The 13,962-nt window shown below is 41.2% G+C and overlaps 1 protein-coding gene across 1 annotated transcript; it reads left to right on the top strand.

Annotated features, from left to right (window-relative positions):
- Positions 1-12,907: 12,907 nt before the first annotated feature.
- LOC120679742 (fasciclin-like arabinogalactan protein 6) lies at positions 12,908-13,962 on the top strand. The gene has a single exon (XM_039961395.1). It carries the CDS (start codon positions 12,974-12,976, stop codon positions 13,763-13,765), a length of 792 nt encoding a protein of 263 aa, XP_039817329.1. The 5' UTR covers positions 12,908-12,973; the 3' UTR covers positions 13,766-13,962.

The raw sequence follows: 13,962 nt of genomic DNA, 5'->3' as shown, positions 1-13,962 counted from the left end.
CTCAAGAATATTTGGATTTCATTCAAGACTCAAATCAGAAAAGGCAAAATCAGGAAAAAGTCTATACACCAGTTTAACCGATGCTTTCATTTTTCTATACGTTGGTTAAACGAAGTCAGCAGAGTCTGGACAAGTCAATACACCGGTTAAACCGACGTGTTTCAATTTAACATCGGTGCATTAGTCCAGAGTTGGTTTTTCCAGGGTGTTTCAAGGCTCTATACACCGGTTAAACCGACGCTGTTTGAATTAAGACGTCGGTGCAATTGACCAGTGAGATGGTTTTTCCAAGGATTTCAGAAGTTGTACTCACCGGTTAAACCGACGATAGGTTTGAGTTAACGTCGGTGCAGTTGTCCAGAGACTTGGTTTTTCAGTTGATCAGTGGACAACTACACTCACCGGTTAAACCGATGATACATCGGTTAATCTGCCCAAGTTGTAATGGCTAGTTTTCAGAAGGGGCAGTTTACATTCATCGGTTAAACCGACGCTGGCTATTGGAGGTATGTCGGATTAACCGGCGCTAAGCAGTTTTCTGGCAGCTTTTCTCCAATGGCTCTATTCGTGTGAGCTGCCTATATATACCCCTCCAATGGGTCATTTTGCACACTCTTAACACCAGGCAACATTCATACACTCATACATTGTTGAGAGCCATCTTGAGCTTCATCTTCCACATATTTGTTCATTCAATCAATCAAGAAGCAAGACTAAGGACTTGAGTAGAGAGAAGCTTGTGTGCATCCGTTCTTGGTGATCGGTTCTTGCTCAAGTGAAGGCTCTAGCTTGTTACTCTTGGTGATTGGCAGCACCTAGGCGATCTTGGTTATTGAAGGTGTTTCTTCCGGAGCTTCCCAAGGATTGTGGGAGCCCGAAGAAGGTTGTACGTGGCTTGAGCTCCACCACGCCGGGATGGTGAACGGAGACTCTTAGTGAGATCCCAAGTCTCGGTGACATGGGAGGTGACAAGACTCTTAGTGAGTGTCACAACGTGGATTAGGGGTGTGTGCCAACACATCGACACCACGGGAAAAAATCCGGTTGTCTCTTGCCCACTCTTTCATTTCAAGCACTTACTTTCATGCAATTATTCATGTGCTTGTCTTTAGAGATCATAACTTAGCTCTACCTTGCTCAGTTTCTTATCTTTGTTAGCTTGTGTAGTTTGCTTAGTTAGCCGGTTGGTGAATTGAGCCTTACTAGCATTGCATAGGTTAAGGTTGCTTTAATTGTTTTAGAATTTTGAAAAAGGCCCAATTCACCCCCCCCCCTCTTGGTCCATCGATCCTTACAGATGCACAAGGGAACTACAGGAGAAAGTTGGGCCTGATTGAGCCCAGAAAGTGGTCGGGCAACCCAGGGGTACGGCCGGCCCCTATCTGAGGCCGTCAGGCCCCATCTTTGGCCTGTGGACTCCCTGTGGGCTCCCTGTGTTGGCATGTGGGTGTTCCCCGAAAGTTAAGTGGGTTAAGCTTGACAAAGCCTTCGGATCCTTGTGTCTGCTTCTGGCTTTGTTGGAAGTGTGTTTTCTCCTGGGCTTGAGCTGATTTGCTTCTGGATGTGGGCTCTCTAATTCTCATGCTCGTGTAACATGCTCTGAATTGTAGTGTTGGCTTCATTTGAGCATGGTTTCCCTCCATATGCAGACACGGTCTCCTGAAAATGGTCATTCACCAAAACTTGTGGAAATGATTAGTATTAAACTCCTATCTCTAGTTTGGTGTTTGATTTGGCATTGTTCTTTGCCAGAGTTGACGGTCAAATATGACACTTAAGGACCGTCAACAATCTCTATGGATCCACTGTTTGATTTTGCAATATATGTGACACAAGTGCATGCTTCCATTTCTCCTACCATGAGCTCCACATAAGCTATCTTTAGAAATACGATGAAAAAAAGCAATGCTTTGGTGAGGATATATACACACTGAGCGACATGAGAAATCCTATGGAGAAGTAAAGCTATGGTTGGTCTTTTCAAAAATCTTTTCCAAAACTCCTAGTCATATAGCAGGAGTGTGGAGGAGACCGAAGTCATCACTGTTCCACTCTTCAAATTCCCAAACCATGAGGGTAGACACATCAAAATTCACAGGTAAAGGTGAAGTTTACAATAATCTATATGTAGGTGTCATATCAAAAGAAAGTTGGGTCCGCCTTAGTCCTAGCCTTTACTCGAGGACAAGCAAAGGACTAAGTGTGAGGGAACTTGTTGATGCTCAATAATGACCCATTTTAAGTGTCATTTTGAGCTAAAAATCATGAGAATTAAAATCTCATGCCTGCATATTTTACTCAAAAAGGGCCAATTCCGCGTTTCCATTTCAAAATATTACTATTTAGGAATTTGGGCAGAAATGCAGGTAAATCATCATGCTCCAAACTACAAAACCCAACCAGTCAGAGCACGCCGGTTAGCATCCCATGGATCAGAGGGCCCACATACGGGCCACTGTCGAAGCTCCTACATGCCATGTCTAGGCCATCAGCTCCTACATGAACCGCATAGGATACGAGCATCAACATTTGTGGTAGGAGTTATTACTAAAAAATTCCACAAAGTGTTGGTGAATATTTGTGTGCAAGTTGCTTATCCTTGGAAATGGGGAGGGAACACATATTGAGAGCAATGGAAACAGATCATCAATCAAAGGTGACACCCTCTCGACCAATTAGGCATGAGCATGAGGCTCTATGGTCCCACCAGAGGGGTTAGACCGACTTAGGATGGCCGGGCCACGGACAACCAACCTTGGGACCCACTTACTAGTCACCCAGAGAAGTTTGAAGGCGGTTCATGCGACGTGGCGGTCAGCCAACTACCATGGTTGGCCGACCTACCACTAGCCTCGTTCGCCTCGAGCTTCCACATGTTGACTCCTTATTGGCTCTAGAAGGATGTTTTGGGAGGCCCAAGCAACTTCACCGGTGAAACACCCCTGGTTCCCTCCTATAAATATTAGAGGAGGGGATCCAAAATGAGACACACAGCACATCAACTCTTCGCTCTATTTTGGGGGTTTGGGGCTCTCCATGGAGGCTTAGTTCTGCCTAGGTAGAGCTTAGAAATTAGGGAGATAGTGAGGGGAAGTCGGGGAGGCACCAGGTTTTCCGGTGCTCAGCACCCTTCGCCTACTTATACCTCGACGGATGATTATCAATCATAGTAAGTGTTCGTGATCTTATTTGTGCTTTAGCTTCTTAGTTAAGTAGTGCTAGTTCCCTTATTGTTTACTAGATCGGTTGTTCACTAGTATTAGTGGATGCCTCTAGACTAGGACTCCTAATAAAGATGGTTAATCCTATACGACTCTAGAGTTAGTAGAAGATAGTGTAGACATGGTGTCTTGACTAGACTCTACCCTTCGATTGTTGTGACATCCCTCGGTTTGTAGTGGTAGCCTGTAGGTGGTTATAACCCTGTTTTGTGCCATCTTAATCCTCCATGTTCGGGTGTACGATAGTAGCCTTATTATCAGAACTTTTGGTTTTATTCAAGCGAAGCTGATAGCCTGAAGTAAACAACTAGTTAGATCTATCTTACCTTTGATTCTTACCCATAAAAATCCTCTCTACCGCTTACCTCTTTGGTAGTGTGGTGTCCTTGGATGAATTCGAGCCTTAGATAATATACTCACGTTCCTTAGTAGATACGATACTCTGGAATACTCCTGGGTGAAAACTCCGACGATATCTGTGCGCTTGCGGATTTTATTCGTAGCGCTGTGAAACGTCAACAATCACATTAGCAGCACAAGCCTTAGCTTTATGTTTGATGACTCTAGGTGTGTACAAGGCAGTGAGTCACCAAGCAATTAATCCTCATAATATGGACAAAATTCACCACAAGTGGATCAAGCACACATGTATTTGGAAGGCAAGTATATGTGCTTCTTTCATGATCAATGAAAACCAAATAAGGAGTTTAAGACATATTATGGAGAGCAGCCACACAAAATGATAAACAAACCAAATCTGAGTTTTAAATACACCTTTTTCAAGTTGGATTAGTGACATTGAAGTCAAGTGGCATGCTCACAATAAAGCACATTAACCTTGCAATCATGCATATGTTTTTCTACACACATAAAGCCTTGAAAGCAAGTTAGTAGTAAAGACACAAGATATGAAAGAAATGCACTTATGATCAATTTAGACACAAGAGGTGGCTTACTTCATACTTTGGTCAAGCTATTATGAGATAAGGCTGATAAGTCAAAAGTAAGCTCACAGTGCATTTGTTCCAAAAGTATAGCATAAATTGAATGACTTCTTGTCATGTATGAAACCACTGTCATTCCTGAAATATACTCAGATGTGATTTCTTTGGAAATTCGAAACTTATAAGATGTGATACCTGGAACTTCTGGGTTACTCTGGACACATCTTGACTAAGTGTAATCTAAGAATTCTTCACTCTACTTCAATCTTTAATGTTTGTAGATGCTCCATTAAAATGAATAACACACTAACTCCACCACAGAGCTTGTTAAGAGCATCATACGTCATATCTACATAAATTACTCAAATTGATAAAGTGAGCTAAACAGCTTTTATTTGAAATTACACACAACAATCTCAAATATAAGAACCTATAGTTAGCTATAGGAGGTTGTTGACGCTCCTTAGCGCCCCAATTTGTATACCGCAAGCGCACGGTTCGTGTAGCTTTTCCCTTAGAGTATTCCCCCAAGGTTTATCAATCCGTGGATCGACAAAGAACTACCTAAGGTTTTCCATCTAATCTAATGGATCTATCCTAACATGAAGCATTGATTGCATATAAAGGGTAAACCTTTAATAGATATGAGTGATATGTAAAAGTTGATCTCATCCATGAACATAGGCTTAATCATAGCAAAACCAAAGATATGACTAGGCCTATCGTCATCTAGTTGTAGTTCAAGCTAACGAGCGAATAAATCATGCATCTCAATCAAAAGCATCTTTAAACCCAAAATCTCCAATCCGATCCCTCGATACTCCACCTACTTAGTGGCAACGGCCTGTCACGACGCCACCCCTTTCGACAAAAGTACCCTAAAGCAAGTCGAACCCCCTTTGGTAGTTCCGCCATGAACCTCTAGCCACCATGACTACAAGATCATGCTAAGCGATCTATCTCGATAATAGATCTAGGATGAAGCAAACCCAAAGAGAAGAACGAAATCAAAAGAGAGAACATGGTCGCTAATAGATTCGGAAGACATGATTATCATTACTCACATAATAGACTTGTTTGGATCATCACCGCCATGTGCACACCATCGATGAATCCAACTAGCTCATGAACTCCGCCATGGCACAACCACGCAGGGAGGCCACGGCGGCTAGGGTCGGCCTAAGCCATCTCCTAGACAACTTCGAAGACTTGCGGCGGCCGTTGTCTCCCTCCGGTCTTGGCCCTAGGTTTTCGTCGAGTTATGGGTGGATGGATGCTCCGAGTTGAATAAAGTGCGAGCTATTTATAAGCCGAGGAAGCCACCGGTCGAAGGGGAGGCCGAACCGCCTCAGAAACGGGCCAGACCGGCCGGCCGGCCCCCTTTCGGGCTCGCCTCGGTCTCATTTTTCGCGTGCAGACTCCTCGCATCTTCTAGAGTTTATGTCCTTCACGATTGCACCCCTTTTGACGTCGCTATCTTGGAGATATCTTCGAGGAAAGGATAGAATAGGGAATCCTTCCTTAAATTTTCATTTGCTTTGCTTAATCCCGAAGTATCTTGATCTCATCTTCGTGGGCTTGGTCCTTTGGGCTCTCTTGGAGGATGGATGTGCATGAATGGGCTTCGAATCAACATGGGCTTTGGTCCTCCCTTTGGGCTTTGGCCTTCGTCTTTCTTCGTGTTAGCGCTCGATCACGGGCCTCGTCATTTCATGCTTCAAAATAGGCCAAAAACCTGCAAAAACAAAGTTCCTCCAAAATATATGTGCAAGTGTGAAAATGACCAATAATTAGGCCGGGGTTAGGACGGTTAGTGATTTTGATATTAAATTCATGCCATTATCAAGGATAAACAAGGGATAAAGTGGGTACTTAAGGAGCGCCAACATTCCCCCCATGCTTAAACCTTGCTCGTCCTCGAGTAAGTCCAGGAGCTTTGCTTATAAAGAAATCAGCGTTGCCCCTCAATGTCCTCTCTGCACTTAGTCATACATAACAAGACATATTGCTCTCTCAAGTATTTAGCATTTAAGTTCATGTTGTGACCGGCTACTTTTTCATTATGAAAGATAGACTAGCAATTAAAGAACAAGCCACAATAATAAATAAATGCAATGCTCTCAAACTTAAGCGAACTTCAAACATTTACCTTGTTTCATCGTGAAGAGTTTTCAAAAGAATGAATATCAAACATAAGTGAGGTTCTCTTGCAAAAGATCATGGAAATACTCATCTCATCAAGTCGCTCAAGCCTACGTTAGATTGTCTTCAACCTATTCTACTCATATATAAAAGTGGAAGGCTTATGTGGAGCTTGGTAGCTAAAAACAATCCTACCAAAACATTATATCTGCAATATTGTCAAACTAAGAGAGAGATCTATTGGATTTACTGAGACTAGTTAAAAAGGCCATTGGAAAATAATGTTGGAGAGGGAGAAAGATGAAACACACACATTTAGATAGGTGGACATGTGCAAGTGGCAAATGGATGATCCCGAGACACAAATGAAGTACCAATATTGTTGAGAGGGAAAAGTCGGATTTACACCCTCAAACTATCACAAAACTCCGATTTTCAACCTTCAACTACGAAACCAGTTATTATAGGTCATCCATCTGTCAAAACCACGCAAATTTGGCTCTTGGGGTGGTTTTGAATGTGGTTTTATATTTTTAAAAAATTGAAAAATTCTAATTAGATCTAAAAATCGAAACTAATTTATTTAATCATAAATATGAAACTAGTACCAAAACTGTTGTAAAAATATAACCTATCTATTATTGCTCTATTTGAATATTGGTTATTCAAAAATAATGGGCATGACCACAAACAACCAAATATTGTGAACATAAAAAAATGGGATCCAAATAATTTACTTGTATAGTGCCAATAGATAGGTTATATTCTTAGAAAACTTTTGATACCCATTTCCAATTTTTTGACTTAAAATGAATTACTTATGAAGTTTTAGTTTAAATTTTAATATTTTAAATTCTCACAAAATGGAAAACTACCTTCGAAACCAACCTAGCGGCCAAATTTGCTCGGTTTTGACTGTTGGATGGCCTATTCTATCTGATTTTGTAGTTGAATGTTGAAAATTGAAGTTTTGCCACAGTTTGAGGGTGTAAGTCAGACTTTTCCCTTGTTGAGATGAAGCTTTTCTTCAAATTTTCCAAGTCTCCAATGCTTCTCCAAGTACCTGCGGATTCTGTCAAGGATATTTTGGTACCCAAGCCACGTTGGGTCCATAAAGATTAGTCACCAAAGATTTAGAGACCCAAATAGCTCTTGGGCGAGTAGCTGATGAATTTATCATCCTACTTGCACAAGCACCATTTTCTCCTAGGGCTTGTATGAACATTATTGACCAAATCTGGCTTAGAAATGTTACCATTTGGACAATCCTTACCATGATGCCCTTTTCCTCGACATGTGTAACATACTTGTGCTTGATGTTGCTTGCTGGTTTGTTCTCCTTGTTTCTGATAGCCTTCCACTCCATGTACTCTTGAGCTTTCTTGAAGCCTTTGTTCAGCGTGTAGTGGTGTTGCACAGCCATTCCCAAAACTTCCGGTTTATCCAATCTGGAACTTCCATTTTTCGTAGACAACACACTTGACTTGCATGTACATGTTGTCATTTTGTGTCCTTTCATGCAGCAGCCAAAGCATCTACTTTTGGAAAGTCTTCATTGTTTCATGGAGAGTGTTTTCTAGCCTTCTAGCTTGATTGAGCACATTGAACCATAATGTCCCATGTTGGAGCACTTGAAACACTTGATATGATCCACATTCATCGTATTTGCTTGAGGCTTGCTATTGTTTGACTTGTGTACTTGGTTGTATGAGCTTTTCACGGTTGATCCCTTCTCTAACATTTTCACCATGGTTTCACGGTTATCTAGAGAAGGTTGTACAACACTCTTGCCTTTAAACTCTGACAAGTCCTTTGAGAGCCTCTCAACCTCTAGCTTGAGCACTTCATTCTCTTGAACTAAGATATCATTACAATCTTTCATAGTCACTTGCTCAAACAAAGATTGTTTCTCTTTGTTGCAATTTTGTGAGCAAGTATTGTCAATTGGCTGACAAGATTTCATCAGTGTAATCATAACCTCATGAGCTACCGCTAGTATGGAATATGATTCCACAAGCTTTTCATTAGAGCACTTGAGTTCCATATAAAGAGCCTACAAATTCATATATATATGCTTGCTAGTGAGCTCATCCATTTAAACCATGAGGGCTTGATTCCTCTTTTCCACTAGAGTAAGACACTTGATTTCTTCATCTTTCTTATTGAGAAGCTTCTTTTGCCTCTTAATCTCTTGATCTTGATCCATTACTCTTTTCATCATCTCAATCACAGTTGTTCTGACTTTATTTTTCATCTTTCCAAGTTCAAGCATAAATTCCTCGTTATCATCATCACTATCACTATCACTATCTGAGTATGACCTATTTTCATATGTCGCCATAAAGCATTGATGAAGAATAGGCAGAGGTGGATTTATCATTTGATTGACCTCATTCAGCATCATTGTCAAAACTGGAACTTCTGGATTGTGAATCCGAAACTTCCATTTGTTGTGTCAGCAAGAGCATGGTCACTATTTTCTAAAACATTGACCTCTGGATCCCTGATTGATATTACTTATGATATAGTACTCACTGCTGATGATACTAAGCAATCTTCATCATATAAATCCTCGAGTACTTCCCAAGTGAGATGAGCATCATCTTGTACTTCTTCATCTTCAAGGATGGTTTCATTAATTTTTGTACACACAACACTAAACAAATATAGAGTAACCAACGCATTGAGTTGCATTCAATCCAAATCACTTTGATTTTTCCAATCAATTTTATACCTACTTAAATTTGAAGGGAGGATGCTTGCAACTACAACCCGCTCAGCATGTGGACCAAGCGTTCTCAAATGATTAAGTACATGAATAGACCAGGAAGCATAGTTTGAGCCATTACTTACAAGTGGCTCAACGAATACCTCATAGGATATCGACATCATTTCTTCATGGCGGTTAAGTTTTGATGTGAAGCCTAGGTCTAATACCAATTGAAAGGACTGTGATTTCGTCTAAAGAGGGAGGGGTGAATAGTCGCACCTACAAATTTTTACTCAAATGCAGTGGATAAAATTCACTGCCTTCCAAAACTGGAACTTCCGATTTTGCAAATTTGAAACATTTGGATTTTAGGAGAACTGTAGGTGCACTTTGAACTTCCATGTTTTGCAATCTGGAATTTCAGGGTTCACATAGAGCAAAGTGAACACACAAGTACAATGCGAGTTAATGGATACAAGTTCAAACACCAAATGAAGGGTAGACTTAGTGAAGCTTCTTGAGCTGCACAGTACCTACACAGATAAAACAACAATCTTTCCAAGACAACAAATGTCTAATGAAGAGCTCGTCAAAGCCATAAGAAAAAATGAAATATAAATTTGACAAAAGGATTTAATTTAGCGAAGATTAGATTCACCACCATGAATCCTACTCTCCATTGAGAAACTCTTTAGTATGTGAGTCTTTTATTTCGACCTCACTTCCACCGAGTCGGGTCATACTCAAACCACTTCCCCAGTTCACTAAGCTTGCTTCTTCCCTTGCGGAAGAGAATCGCAATCTGCACAAGGTTCACGCGGCTCACCACACGATTGGAAGCTCGCTAGGCAACACCTAGCAATCTAAGAGCCATATCTCCAAAAGCAATAAATGTGAATCACACGATTTCGACCAAACTCAAGTGCTTAAGGTTTGTTGTGCTCTTTGGTGCTCGCAAACAGTCACTCTCTCCAACCCATCATAAAGATATGTCAGGGATTAGGCAATCTCTCAAAGAGAGATTGGGGAGAGCTCGACAATGGCTACCAAGCTTCTTGGGACGACTAGGAATCAACCGAAAGGTGTTTGGAATAGCAGCCCAGCAAGGAAGGGGTCAAAGGGTATAAATAGCTCGTCCCAAAGAAACTATCTGTTAGTTGATAGTTAAAACCTAGAACGTCCGGGTATTCAAACAGACTAGCCACATGTACCAAATCCGAATCTTCTAGATTGGCCCTGGCAGACAAGTTAAATGTGCACGTGAGGATTTTGCGTCTCTCTCAACTTACTTAGGTTACTTGCGCACTGAGACTAAACAAAAGATCATTGTGGTGCATCCCTCTTGATAGTATGACATACCTATACTCAAGTTCAAAGATAAGTTACATTTCAGCCATTTGATCTTCTCTTTTGTATCTCATATCGTGCTTTGATCATTCACAGTCTAAGGAATACCTTCACCTTTGTCTCTTTACTTTGAGCACATCTTCTTTGAGCTAGTGACTTGAACCTTTTGTCTTTGAATGAAATCTACATTTTCTAGTTCAAATCACCATCTTCACATATAATTCTAGAAGGATTGATACAAATATATTCATGACCAAGATTCTTCAAGTTGAACCAAAAGAAAGTTTTCTCACCGTAGCATTAGTCTCTCGGCACAACCGATTGCCCATCTCCAAGCATAGTACTTAGAAATACTATCACTACATCAAACTGGAATTACCTTGGCGGCCAGAAATTTGCTTGGCGGCCGAAATAAAACCGCCAAAAAATATAATGTTTCCTTGGCGGTAACAATGAACAGCCAAAAAATATATTTTCTTGGCTATTTTCATCAGCCGCCAAGGAAACGGTGCCTTTCCTTGGTTGTTTGGCTGAGCTGCCAAGAAAATGGTGTGTTTCTTTGGCTGTTTTGGATAGCTGCCAAGAAACCGATGTGTTTCCTTGCTGCTTCACTGAGCTGCCAAGAAAATAGAGAAGAACACATGCATATTTCATATTTCTCTTTTTAATCTGGAAATAAATTTTGTAATTGGTATTTCTCTCTCATATGAACTCCAAATTTCATGATTATTTTTTCTATAAAGTTTTCTAAAATCATGATCTTTCATTTAATGTCGTCTATTTGTATGTTAATTTTTGTTCTTGGATCTTTTACATATGACTTGTTTTCTTCCATCCAAATAGAGAATATAATAATATATTTTTGCATAAAAATTAGTTTTGTAACTTCAATATTTTTTAATATTATGGTAGAAATAAGATTGTGTCCAATTTGAGGTGCATACGAGTTTAAAAACATTATGGGGTATTCAAATCTCAAAGTTTCAATTAAATTATAAGAACTGTGTGAGAGATGTATCATTTTGAGAACAATGTATGATCTAACATTATTAAAACTATTTAAGTTTTTTATTGAAAGTTTATGAACCAAAAATATATTGCTATTTCAATTTATAGAATTTTATAATCAAACTTAGATACTATTATAATTATTATATGGTAAATTGGAGAAAGGAGTTGGAATTATTCCAATAAAATAGTTGAATTCTTGGCAGCCAGCAGCTAGTTAAATTCAATTTCCTTGGCTCTCTATTTTTGGTGGATTTTGCTTGGCGGTTGGCCGCCAAGGACTATTTTCTTGGCAATTTTGGTACTTTTCTTGGCGGTTTTTGGCCGCCAAGGTTATTCGGGATTCTGGTAGTGTATCTAGGATTCCAACTCTTCATCTTTTTATCGCATAGAGTTTCATTAGGGTGTGTAGGGACCCCTCCATATCATCATTCATCCCTCAAGCAATTCAACCCACCAAACATAACTTAGGATATTACAAATCTCGCAGGCCGAACCTGTCTAAACCCTTGTGTTGCTTGCACATCGCGTTCTTGATATCGGTGACTCCCTGTCTAAACCCTACCATCGTAGGGTATCGCTAGGTGGGCTTGCCAGTAAAACAGTGGCACCCTTCCCCTTCTCAGATTCCATTCTCTTTTCTCGTTTTCCCCCTCTCTCATGTTTTTCGGGGAAATAACATTTTCTTTTCTCGCTAACATTTTCTTTTCCAATTTTTGTATTTCAAATTTTCTTTCATCAATTTATTCTATATTAGAGCAAATTATGCTAAGTGTGATGTTTAGATTATTTATCTTTGTGTTTCTGAGATGTTCTTTTATGACACATATTTCGTACAAAGTATGCTAAAAAGTTATCTCTAGAAGTTGTATTTTTTTATTAAATTTGTATGGCGAACTTATGTGTTAAAGTTGTGTGAGAATTTTTCCGATAACATGCACATGGAAGTTATGTTCATAATTATTAGATTAAAAAAGTTATGCATAAAAATTGTACGTGTCATGAAAATTTTGTTTAAAATTATCCTATAAAAAGTTGATTAGAAAATAGTATAGGTAAAAGTTATGCATATCACAAAAAATGTGCTGAAAAGTTATCATCTGTTAGTTATGCTGAAAAAAGATCAACTAATAGTTATCTAGATAAAAAATTATACATGTTTATAATTTATAACTTTCCGAAATAGAATGTGATGGAGAAAAAAATTCTAGGAAAGGAAATTTGGATGTTGTCTGAAATCGAGCGGGTGCGCTGGCCAATTAGCAGAGGCCATCTAAACTGTGGCCAGCTTATTACACCGTAAAAAATAGCTCCAACTACATTTCACTGTTAGCAGTTGAAGTTTTATGTTGCCGTGTACCCCAGACTCATCACTCACGGAGATGCACCTCCCCTTAGGGGCGAAGCCAGCCTCCTAATCCACCGGTGTCAGCATCTTGTTTTACTGGTGTCATTGACCTTGGATGTAGTAGTTAAACAGTATTTACACTAAATTGACCTGGGGAGTCCCCTACAAAAACCCACCATGGCAGCACCCCACACTGGCTCAGTGTACCCTCAATTCCACAAACCACAGTGTCCCGAACTTCATCACCGAGCAAATGGTCTCTCACACCGCCCTCCCCCTTCTCCTTCTTCCTTTCCTCTTCGCTGCGGCTGCCGACGACCTCGCCCCTGGTCCATCCCCACCCGGCGAGCTCAACCTGACCAGTATCCTTGAAAGTGGCGGGCAGTACTCGACGCTGCTCCGCCTCCTGCAGGCCACCAAGATCTCCGAGCAGCTGACCAGCCAGCTCAAGAACACGTACGACGGCCTGACCTTCTTCGCGCCCAACGACAACGCCTTCACCAAGCTCAAGACCGGTACGCTCAACGGCCTCACCGACCAGCAGAAGATCCAGCTCCTGCTCTACCACGTCCTGCCCCGCTACTACAGCGTCACCACCTTCCAGACGGCCAGCAACCCGCTGCCCACCGAGGCGTCGGGCCCCGGCGGCATGTACAGCGTCAACGTGACCACAACCACCACGAGCCACCTGGTGAACATGTCCACGGGCGTCGTCGACGTGCCCATCAGCAGCACTCTGTCTGCCAAGTTCCCGCTCGCCGTCTACTCCGTCGACGACGTGCTGCTGCCCGTGCAGCTGTTCGGTACGTCTCACAAGGGCAAGGCATCAGCGCCGGCGCCCGCGGGACAGGCCGGTGCAGCGGCTGGGAAGGCGAGCGCGGGGAAGAAGGGTGGTGTCCCGAAGAGCGACGTGGCAGCGGAGCCGTCAGCGGCGGAGGAGGCAGAAGACAGCAACAACGCAGCGGCTGGCAGAGGGAGTGCGGGGTGGACGACCATTGCTGCTTTTGCTCTCATCATGGCCATTGTTAATCTGGTCGGCGCTTGAGAAGTGTATGCTTGCTTATTATTGTCCTTTTGTTTTTCTCGTATTTCACAGTCCATTTACTAAGTTTAGTTACTATGTCCTGGTTTTGTACGTACCATTGTGATTATGATGATATGGTTCACTTGTACTTATTATTCAGAACACCATTGATTGTGTTTCTGAATTTCTAATCAAAAGCCGATTAGTTGTCCGTCAAA

This window comes from Panicum virgatum, chromosome 6N (genome assembly GCF_016808335.1).
Source record: "Panicum virgatum strain AP13 chromosome 6N, P.virgatum_v5, whole genome shotgun sequence".
In the NCBI taxonomy this organism is placed as follows: domain Eukaryota; kingdom Viridiplantae; phylum Streptophyta; class Magnoliopsida; order Poales; family Poaceae; genus Panicum; species Panicum virgatum.
This window is presented reverse-complemented; position numbering and strand designations above follow the sequence as displayed.